General features: G+C 32.6%; 1 protein-coding gene across 1 annotated transcript; it reads right to left on the minus strand.

The window, feature by feature from the left end:
• Nucleotides 1–8,704: 8,704 nt before the first annotated feature.
• LOC112592521 lies at nt 8,705–10,090 on the minus strand. The gene has a single exon (XM_025336604.1). It carries the CDS (start codon nt 10,088–10,090, stop codon nt 8,705–8,707), a length of 1,386 nt encoding a protein of 461 aa, XP_025192389.1.
• Between the last annotated feature and the right edge of the window lie 2,281 nt (nt 10,091–12,371).

The raw sequence follows: 12,371 nt of genomic DNA on the forward strand, positions 1-12,371 counted from the left end.
TAAATCTTTAAATCTTTTTATCAAAAGATAAACTCATATACACACAAAACACTCATGTTATAAAAATGTACTAAAATTATTATAATAACACATCATACTAAATATTTATGATAATTTTCAACTCATAAGTGGTTTAAATATTATACATTTATACCATATAAATATTATAGTTTTTTACCGTATTTGTCCACGTACAACACAGAAAGACTCGAGAGACAAAAACAATTATAAATAGCCGATACCCTTCGAATCCCGGTTTTAACATAAATTATACAGGGATACTGTTTTAATAGAATTTATATTTTATGTTTTTAAATAACTCTGTTGGAATAAATTATTTTTCCCTGCAATTTATTTTACAAATAGGTTAGGTATCACACTGATGTGTCCTTATTCGTATACACGATTAAATTGTATGGAATACAACGTAGCAACAGAACAAGTAAAAATTCAATTATCCCCATGAAAAAAAAAAATTCCAAAACACTCCAGAGTCTCGTAGCTTATAGGGTATATCGACATATCGTATATGATACTTATTAGGTATATAATACAATATAATTCACTCTGTGTATACTATATACTATATAGTATATAGTGTATATTAACTTAACCTTTAGTTAATGCATTGCGTTTATATATATATATTGTTATTGTATATAGACATATAGTAAATAATATATAGGAACCCTTTTCTGACAACAATTTATTTCATATTTATCATCTAATATATATTATAGATCGGTGATGACTATGGCCTGGATTTATATGCTTTAAAAACTTCAGAAATATTCACTATAAAATATGCATTTATGCTCTTATTTTATAGAAATATACCCTATTAAATAAAAATATGCAAAAAAATCATTTATTTTCTCTGTTATACATAAGATGTCAATTGGGTCATTATTAAAGATGTATTATTATATTTGAATTCAATGATAAATCGTTAATCGTTATTCGTTTTATATGAAAAACAATTTTGAGCGGAAATGGATTGTCAGCCCCCTCATATATTATTAAGTGTATTTCATTATACATTTTTTGATGCTGCTTTAGTAATTAATTTTACTTTTGGTATTACAGTAGGTTGAATTTTTTCCGAAAATATTGCATTTATTATATTATTAGTATTCAGTTGTTATAATAACATGTATTTATATCATATTTTATCAACTTATATAACTCAAAATATAATAAAATCTTTCTATAAATATTGTAAAATAATAAAAATAGGTCCATAGTATAAATAAATAATATCTTAAAATAAATTAAAAATATCATATGCATAGGTATAGTAAAATTCATAATAATGTAATATACGTAAAAGTTTAAGTTTCTACGAATAATGTTTTTAAGTTACTTATAACAAAATAATTAGAACCGTTACATACCATTGAAATAAGTAATTTTGTCCGAATTTTAACTGAAAATGTCTATAAAAAATAATTGCTCAAAATTAATTTTTAGATTGCACTTTTGATTGAACTACTTATGAGAAATCTTGCATTAAGAATTCAAAACTTAGAAAAAGGAAAAAGGTTTAACAGCCATATAAATATTTACCTAAATAATTGTATGTTCATGGACTCATGGTGTCAAAAATCTCTTATCGAGGGGGTTATGTATTTAGTGTTATATAGTACTTGTGCTATAATATACGTACATAATACATTGTAATTTGTCATATTCATTCATATTTATATTTTTTATTGGTGAATGGAGTTAATAGTAAACTGTGCTTATTCTAGAGACTAAGGGTGAAAATTGTGTTGCGATGAAAATAATTGGATTTCAAAAGTTGGTGTTCTTAAATTAGAAATACTCGATAACGTAGCTGAAAAAATATATTTTGTATGATCATAATATATGATGTATCATAAATATTGTTCGCAATACTAAAATAAAATACAATACAAAACGTTAAAAAAATGAATTGTGTTGGCATTTTTCAATGTTAATATGGGTGCACTTAATATAATTTGCAGGTGTGCTATTGAGGTATCATGTACACGCAATATGCTACAGTAATAAACTCGCCAAAATAAATTTCAAAAAATACAACCATATATAGGTACATATCTAATTTATTTTTTATGTATATGCGGGCATAACTCGGTTAATCGTATTTGCGCAAATCAGCTGTAAATTTGGTTAAAAATCATAATATCTAGTATAAAAATATTATTTTTTTTTCTATTGTTTAATACAGGCCGTAATTTGAAAGGTTGCAATGTAAGATTTATTAATTTTATTTTTATCTTATCGAAATATTATTATATAAACCCGTAAAACAGAATACTGCAAACATATATTTTATAACAAATACGGAAAACTTTCCCAGTCCTCTGTATGATAGATGGTGTACAAGTAAATTATAATTTATTGCCGCAATATACAAGCGTATAGACGTATAGTAATCGTATAGATATATTGTAATATAGGTGCCCACACATGTAACAACGTGTGCGTCAAATATACATATAGAATATATATTATATATATCTACTCTAAATTTGAAATTAATTCGACAAGGTATGGCCACAGAATTAATGCAATTTCATTTATTCTGTGCTCTAAGTATTGTAGCGTCGGTAGTAGTGTAGTACCTAGTTGTATTTTATGTACTTGCTGTACGACAACACTCGTTAGAGCCAATAAAATTATTTAGAAATATCATAAAATAAATTAATAATTACAGTATAATATATTATACATTTTAACAATAAATTAATGGCTAAAATTATATCTTTTAACTAGGTATTGTGAACACGATAATACATATTTTATGATTTATGTATGTAAACTGCAGTTAGATAAGCATTATCATTTTTAAACATACTTCATAGACATTTCTTACATTTCTTAATTATTGAATGTTAAGAATGCACTTGAAATGTATTTATTATTAAATTTCACTAACATAAATCTTAAAAACAAAAAATTATCGTTACACAAGATTTGATAGGCGTTTATTAAACCTAGACGATCTAGTTTAAGTCGAATTCATTCTAATCATACAACTTGGGTCATGGTAATGTATAATAATGTATGCTTCATTTATACTTAAAGACCCACCATCAGCCCACAAACTCAAAATACGCGGAATTATGTAAATACGATTTGCAGAATACAAGTTTCGATATCATTGGTGATTGAAAATTTTACTGCATAGCCTACCTAAAATTTGGAATTTCCTTAATACTTCAATACGTGATTAAAACAATGGATAATTGAAGTTGGTTAATGGTTTGTAAATAATTATTATCATTATTGTATAAATGCATCATACCATTCATACCTACTATAGTAAAATGTATTTATGTCATGCTAAACTAAAAAATGCAAAAAAATCATAATTTGAATTTATAATTAAATGGGTAAATATGGACAAATACCAAGTGGGTACTATAGCCTGTAGGTCCGAGTGGGCCATTATAATGGATGTGTTCAATTTGAATTCAATCATATATCATTTATCGTTGTATATGAAAAACGATACCGAGCGAATCCTATACAGTTATTCGATTTTATGTTATGCCAAAAATATAAAATCGATTTTGTCAAAACGGATATCGCATAGATATTGCTGTTTTCAATAAATGTTTTTTCCGAAAATGTTGTTAATCACTGCGAGTGTTTTATTTTGATCTTCCAGAGTACAAATTAGATCCGATTTCCTATCGAAAACCACCCGCAACGTTGAAGATAGAGACAAGTTTTCAACTATACTTATCGTACCACACAGACATTGTAAAATCAATAAATTCACAGTTCGGCTCGAAACCGATAAAGTATTATTTTTGCTGTTCGCGAAGTAACACAAACGACGTTAAACTTTCACTCGAGTCCGGGCAAAAAACGCAATGTCTGCAAGCCACAAGTCTACACACCGTGCACAGTAATCGAAATGTGTTATTTAAAAAAACAAATGCGTAATTATGTGCTGTCACTAATAACTGGACCGGTGTATTGATTAGTGCGTTTTATTCAATAATTACTGTTTAGGTGATTTTTTCGTCTACAACGATCTTCTTCGCGTTTTAATATAGGTATTCATTTTACGAATCCGGCATGGTCTTTATGTACGGTTAAAGTGACAGTCGATATTGTTGTCAATCACGCGCATGCGCGCGTTTAATACGTTATATCGTGTTACCCTGAACTGTTCCGCGCGGTTTTCTTCCGACGGCGGCTGCGACGGAAACTGAACGCGGTGGCCGCGGACGCGTGGCCGACGGACAGTACGCCGCACCCGTGTACACGATACCAGTGGCGTAGCTAGGAATTTCTGAAGGGGGGTGTGTTAATTATAAACATTAAATATTATATATAACACGTACAAACTAAAACTTTTATTTTAATTAATTAATATGTATACATAGTGTTTGTATGGTATGGTCGTATATATTTAAAAAAAATATATATTATAAAATAAAATCCATTCGTCGTTTTTGATTGAATGACAATTTTTGTATTACTTCTTCTACTGTTACTTCGACTAGTCTTTATATCGCGATACCGCATTACCGCAGCAATCGCGATATTGTTAACCTGTATATTATATGTAATTACTAATTAGTATTGTGCATTATTTTATATTTCATATTGTATTTACGGTTTACCTATGTTCCTATTTTATTATATATAATAATGTATATTGTAATACATAATATGTAATAATAATGTAGTATATGATACGGCTCAAGGGGGGTGTCATATCCACCAAACACCCCCCTTGTATACGCCACTGCACGATACCACGTCGCGAATCGCGTGTGTTCGCGACAGGGGAATGGGGACGACAGCACGGCGCAGAAGATGACGAGACAGCAGATAACAACTGTTGGTCGGGCGCAGAACTTCCGCAGATATAGGTACTCGCGCCCAAAAAAATCGCATCGCGTTTATATACTATGTATTAAAACAGTTCGAAAATAAAAAAATATTACGTTAACTATTCTTAAATTTTTTTTTTTTTTGCACAAAATATCTAATGTAAATCATCCGCGTGTCTAATTTGTTAATGACAATTAATCGTTAAATGTTTCGAACGAAAAACCTTAAAATTAAATCAAATTAAAACTTGAGTGCACAATGCATAGTACACATGTCACATACATACACACTGACTACGATTTGCATTCCCATAATATGAACGATGAGGTAATGCGTCCGTGTCAAATCGACCGACAATATTCGTAAATTTCCGTAACACGCAGCGATCGCCTTTAGTGAATGTCAGCGGGCGGTGTGGGTTCGTCGTTCGTTGTTCGTCTTACGGTGAGTATTCGCGGTATGAACGGTTGTCCTCCGTTGGCGACAATAGTAAACGACGACAACCGTACGTACCTATGTCCGGCGCCGGGACAGGCGTTTACGGCACACGGACGGCACGCCGTGCGCGCCATGTGGCCGCCGATGTGTTGCAGACGATCGAGGACGGCCGACAACCGTGTCACTTGAGGCGATGAGACGCGGCCGGTGACGAGCGAGTGAGTGACCGCGCGCCCCCCAGTACGACAGCCAGCCGACCGGCACCGGTGACGGCTATAGCCGATGTCTGGTTACCGCCGCGATGGCGATCATCAACGGTGGCCGCGCGTTCCGTGTAGCGCAATTATGTTTCTCGGCGGCCACCACGTCCCACCCAGATCACGCACCAGGGCTGTTCTCGTACCGCACGGGAACAGTGTCCAGCGCAGCAGTGTGCTACTTGCGATTAATGCTGTCCCAGAACTACCATCCTCCGGAGAAGGGCCGCAGCAAACGTCGCAACGTCGCCGGTACAACTCGCGCCGGCATTTACCCGGTGCGACGGCGTACCAGACACTATAATATACTCGTGTGCGCGTACCTGCTGTTCGCACCGCGTGCTATCACGCCGTCCGCGGCCGCTGCGCACAGCTGTCGCGTACGGGTTGAGTTTATTTTAGTTGCATTGCCATTGATAGCGATAGGTATAACGAAGTATTATTACTATACCATGTGATCGCAGAACGTTTAAGTAGTTTTTCAGCGGACAAATGTTTCAGAGTAACTATTTAACAGCATTTAAACGGGAAAAACTCGTCAAAGTCTTAGCGATTTAAGACTTGTAAGAATATTTGAATATAATCAATAATAATTCTCATTCGTCATAAATGTAGTTAATAAATTAATGTATTTGATCTTGTCCCAAATCACGCGTCCGAGCTGCACCTGCCGGTACAGTGTCCACGCGTACATTACCTACTGTCCCGAATCGTGAAGAACTCGCACACATGGATACCGGAAATGCGTTGACAAAAATACACGTTTTGACTAAAATTAATTTAAAGGTTTAAATTAAATGTTTTATAAATTTTTTTTTTTTTTTTTGCTCTCGATATTTTTCAACTTTCTTTTTTTTTTAAACTGCGCGGAACGTGTCTTTCTTTTTATCTTCTCGAGATCTTTCCAATATCGACGTTTGATCACATCAATTAACGGCGTTTTAGCTGCTAGCTTCTGAATATTGGTGTTTTGAAATTTTGTTAAAAACTACATGGACAATCTGAATAGAAATAGCAACCAACAGGTAACTGTGGTCCGTAATAGAAAAATAAAATTGTATATTTTTACTTTATTTTATGCTCATTATTTTCTAGCATCTCGTGTAATGACGAATATGAAGTTTCGAAATTCAAAACTTCATAAAAAGGTAAAGCGACATTCTACTATACATTATAGCTTGTTTCCAACAAATTTACACACACCTTACACTCTAAAAAAAGAGAAATTATTAGATTTTTAACAATAAAAAAAAAAAAAATCCAACAGGAGGCTGTAGGTCGTATAAGACAGAAAAAATTGCTTATTTTTCTCTTTTTTTTTTGTACTCATAGTTTTCTGACATCACATCTAATGATGAACATGAAGTTTCGAAATTCAAAACTTATTCCTTCACCTAGATCTTGCATGAAAATGGTTTTTTGGGGCCTTTTGTAGTAAAAATTTTAAAAATTATGTTAATGATTATATCAAAAGGTAGAACGACACCGCATTAAACGTTTTAGCCTATTTCCAATAACTTTTTCAACATCCTTCTACCTCAAAAAGCGAAATATTTGATTTTTTTTTTCTTAAAACCGACAAAAAAAATTTTTTTTTCTTTACATAACCTTGTTTGTGCTCATAGGTTTTTGGCATCACATCTAATGATGGATATAAAATTTTGAATTTTAAAACTTATTCTTCACCTAGATGAAATGTGATTGTTTTAAAAAAAACGGTTTTTCGAGGCCTTTTGTTGTAAAATTTTAGAAAATCATATCAATGATTAGATTAAAAGGTAGAGCGACGGTGCATCAACCATTTTAGATTGTTTTAAACAAATTTACAAACACTTTACACTCTAAAAAAGAGGAATTATTAGATTTTTAACAAAAAAAAAAAATCAACAGGTGACTGTGGGTCGTAGGAGAAAAAAAATGTTAAATTCTTATATTTTTTTTATGCTTTTTATTTTGAGGCATCTTATCTAATGCAGAGTCCATTTAGTGGGAATCAATGTGTACGGTTTATTATTTACTTTTAAAATAGTATCTACTTATTGACCTTCGCCCTGCTAAGATAATGTTCATAATTACAAATGCACTGTGAATTATGTACATCAATTGTTTGGTTTTGTTTGTCAAATTATGAAAAATTTCAAAGCTATAAGCTTACTTTTTAAAATTTTCAGTATTGAAGTAAGCTAGCAAGACCTATTGATTGCCGATTTCAATTAATTTTCATTTTACATGTAAACAAGTGTACAAAATTTCAAATCTAAGTTTACATATTTTCGAAATTTTTTTATGAATTTATTGTATGACCTACCCGTGCGATCTTTTTTTTATATTTATTGTAAATTTTATAGACTACCGTACCTATACGACGGTCCGCTGTCCGCTCCCTTTACGCCTTGTTATCATCCTGTCGGCCGAGTCTCGTCGCCGAACCGTATAACACTCATGTTTTCGTCGTCGTTACTGCAGTCATTGCAAACGACATAGCTGCTCATCACCATGCAATCAACACTATCGGTCGACTGCCACCACACTTATACTACGGAAGCGAAAATCTACTATACCAAGGTCCGAGATGTCGTGACTAGTAAAAAATAACAATATTCTATGAACTCACTATTTCCATTTCACATACACCACATAATGTTGTACGATATTGCGTATCATGTCAAATGTCCTGTCCAATGTCGATTTATTATTTTATTATTAATAATATTAAATTAAGCAATCGATAGATGACGCACAAACGTGCTCCTCGCATACGTGCACGCGGATACCGATAACAGGTTAGAAAATATGTTTAAGTATTTTGAAGAAATTTAATTTTAAGGTTCTATTGTTTTGTGTTTTTGTCTTGTCGTTTTTTACATTTTTATTTTTTCACGGCGCCGAACGCGTCTTAAATGTTACTCACTATAGTCGGGTCAGTCGGGAGAATGAAAAGTGGCCGCTGATGCGAATGCCCCCGGGTGGCAAATTTCTGTAATTGGTTTCCAAACTAATGTGAAAAAAAGGCGCGTATTTTGAATTATTAAATGCAATGTATTTACATATTTTCATAAAAATATAATGATTATGTCATTTAATAAAAATTTATTACAATGTATGTACAAGTCATATAAAACACAAATTAATAATAATATAAAATATGTACATAATTTAAACAATTTAAACTAACATTCTTCATCAATTATGTCGTCGTCATTTTCTTCATCGCCCCAATCGCTGTCGTCCTCTTGTAATGTAATGATAATTGGCTCCAATGTGATATCCCTCAATATTTCCTTTTCGTTGTCTTCATTCTGAATTTTTTCTGCGTGTGCAACACAGTTTTCCCACTCATTTTGTGTCACTGCATCAATAGCCGCGTGCGCCAACTTTTCGACATCTGCCATCTTTAAAGTATTGTTATTTTTGGCTACCTCCGCCTTAACCTGTGTCCATATCAACTCAATAGGGTTGTACTGAGAATAGTAGGGAGGTAATCTTATGACTTCATGACCCATTTGAAGTGCTATTTCGTCCAGCTCGTACCGTTTATACGTTGGAACCAGTTTTTTTACTCGCTCACGTAATTCGGACAGCCGTTCTTGTGGTGAAAAATCAGCATTTTTATTTTTCAGCCACTCTTCAACAACGGCTTTCCGGCTATTGCTTTTGGGAAAACTGTCCATCAGCATTGAGTGATACGACGCATTGTCCATGACGATGACTGACGGCTCTTCGAGGTGGTTTAACATTGAAATAAACCAATTTTTAAATACATCAGCATTCATAGAAGTATGGTAGTCGCTTTCAAAGTTGCTAACATTAGCTCGAAAAATTAATTTTGAATCGTTAAGAAAACCATACTTCGTAGATCCAGCGTGGCAAATAATGAGACGCCCTCCTTTTCCCGTAGGAACTTTTAGTCCAGCGGTCTCTTCAGCATTTTGCCATATGCGTGATGTGCTGTGGTTTTGGTTAATCCACGTTTCATCCAAATACACGATAGGACGGGTGTCTTTTTGTTCACGTAGTGTGCATATTTTTCTTAAAAAAGTACAACGTAGTGCTACTATGTCGTTTCTTTCCATAAGGAATTTCCGACCATCGTTGCACTTTTTAAAAGAAAATTTCAAATTTTTTAATAGCGAACGCATCGACCACACAGATCCTTCCCAAGCGCACTTTTTCCTCACTTCGGTTAAAATTGTGAAAGCTGTCGGGTACTCACCCCTGTCATAAAATTCATGGACCGTTCTTCGTACAATGTCAGCATCAAAATCGTCCAACTCGGTTAATGGTTTTGAACGTTTATATGTTTTCCGCGGAGACTTGAACGTAGGGCCTTGTACTTGTACCGCATCTTCAAATGTTAAACCATCTTTGCCTTCCTTGCATATGCGTCTCACAGTTCTCTCAGATAAACCACAAGCTTCAGCAGTGACTTTGAGAGACTGTGCAAACATTGACGGAAGAATTATATCTTGTTTAGATAGGTCTTTTATAAAGTTATAAACATTAAAAACCATTTTTTTTGTTTGACTCCGGGTATCACTACCACTTTTACTAGCCATTATATTTAAAAAATATTTAACTGAAAACAGTAATAACTAATAAAAAAAATTATGTATTTTAGTTTCTAAAGGCTACTATAACACGACACAACACTTAACACGTGGAATAATTGTTGCCAAATGACAAATATCAGAACAGGGAAGCAAATGTTGTGTATACAATACACATTCTTTTTTTTTTATATAATCATATATAATACATTATATTATATTATATTATATTATATGGTATGTAGTGTGTAGGGAGGAGACCCCACTATATAATAAAACTACAATAACCGAGGGTAAATAGGGAAAAAAAGGTCCCGTACAGCTGGTTCACGATGAACTGGTCTGACGATGTATACCGATCGCACCCTTCGATTTTCATTATGAAATCCCCTGTTTTTAGCAAAAAAAATCTTTGCTATCATATTTTTCAGCGGCCACTTTTTATTCTCCCGACTATAGAGCTTTATTATATTAGCGTTTTTTTATTCATTACTCATCAGATAACGGTGTATTAAGAGTCTACATTTTCGAGCATTATTGTTTTGAATATATTTTTTTATCGAAATCCGTTAAGAACTACTTACACGGAAAACTCGATATTTCTTTTAGGTAGGTAATTAATTTTAATAAATTAATTTTGTTTATTACTAAACGCTGCTCGTTTTTACATTTATTGCTTGCGTTTAGAAAAAAAACACGCGAATTCGTTGGGAAGAACTTCCACAAATATACTTACGTCTAAAAAAATCATATTACATTATACACATATGTACCTATTAAAACAATTCTAAAATATTATATTATACTACTTCTTAACGTCATGTTTTTGTGCGAATGGTCCGCGATTCACGAGTCCAACTTGTTAATAATAATTAATGGTTAAATGGTTCTTACGGGAAAAACTCAAAATTAAATCAAATTAATACCTCTGTAACTCTATATATGATTCACACAAACACAGATACATTGTCACTAAACTACATGCTTATATTATGGCAAGGGTGGCCAAACTGCGGCTCGCGAGCCACATGCAACTCCCGCCAGTCTCATATGGCTCGCATCTAATCGTAAAATACTAACATTATCACAACAAAAATTATTTTCAATATGAGTTTATGTATTTGAAGAAGTATAATATTTTATTAAATTTAAATTTATAGGAAAAATTTACAACAACAAAAATAGGTGTTTTTGATATATTATTGAAATATGTATTTATTTTTATTTTTAATTATTAATTAATGTCATATATTGTTTCGCATTTTATTACAATAATTGATAGGAATCTAATTATCTTCTTTACGATAATCATATACATATATTATAATGAACTTTTTTCATTTTGGCTCTGGCTCTTACATATTTATTAATATATTGGGCGGCTCGCAAGTGTCTTCTTGCTGGTCACTACTGTTATATGGTAATGCGTTTGTGTAAAATCGCCCGACAATATTCATAAATCTCTATAACGTACAGCGTTTGCCTCTAGTGAATATTCACGGGATGGTCACAGATTTACAACCTTCAGGGTCTGGGAGGAGACTACAAAATCGCAGTGCTGCCGGTACAGCTCACTCAGGCATTTACCTGTCGTACAATGACACCAGGTGACGTGATGAGCACGGTCATTATCGGCTGACCTTTATGACGACTCGATTGAGCACGACAAAAAAAAATAAATTTCGTGTATAACGTATTCAAATTTTAAATATTACATATATTGTTTAGATTACTAAAATTATACTTATAGTCGAAAAACACACACGAAAGTAGAAAACAACTAAAAGAAACCAAAAAATTGATTTCTATAAATGGGCTTATTAGGAGTACTCTGAATTTAAAAATGCTGACAATCTACTTAAATACTTATTGAAAGTTGGAAATAAGTATTTGGGGAAAGAAATTTTACTTTTTACTTTTTTCGTGTATGAGTGGTACACTTAACTAACTGACCCAGAAAACCCTGTCTTAATATATAATAAATTAGGGCCCGGGACTTATTGATCTAAAAACATATAAAACAAATACACGAAAAAAAGCATAAAATGAAATAAAAACGTTAACGATAAAAATATGAACGTCGATAATCGACAAGCTAATCAAGATTGAATATATTATAATAAAGTGTAAATTTTAACAAGAAAAATGCAAATCTATGTAAAAAAAAAAAAAAAAGTACAGAAATGAATAAAACGTACCAAAAATACTAAAAAATGACCGTAAGACATGATATTCCACGAAAATGCAAGAAATTCAAAACAAAAATTGTACCATTAAATTCTTTAATCCA

Source organism: Melanaphis sacchari, unplaced genomic scaffold (genome assembly GCF_002803265.2).
Source record: "Melanaphis sacchari strain LSU unplaced genomic scaffold, SCAv2.0 Contig178_pilon_pilon, whole genome shotgun sequence".
Taxonomy (NCBI): Eukaryota; Metazoa; Arthropoda; class Insecta; order Hemiptera; family Aphididae; genus Melanaphis; species Melanaphis sacchari.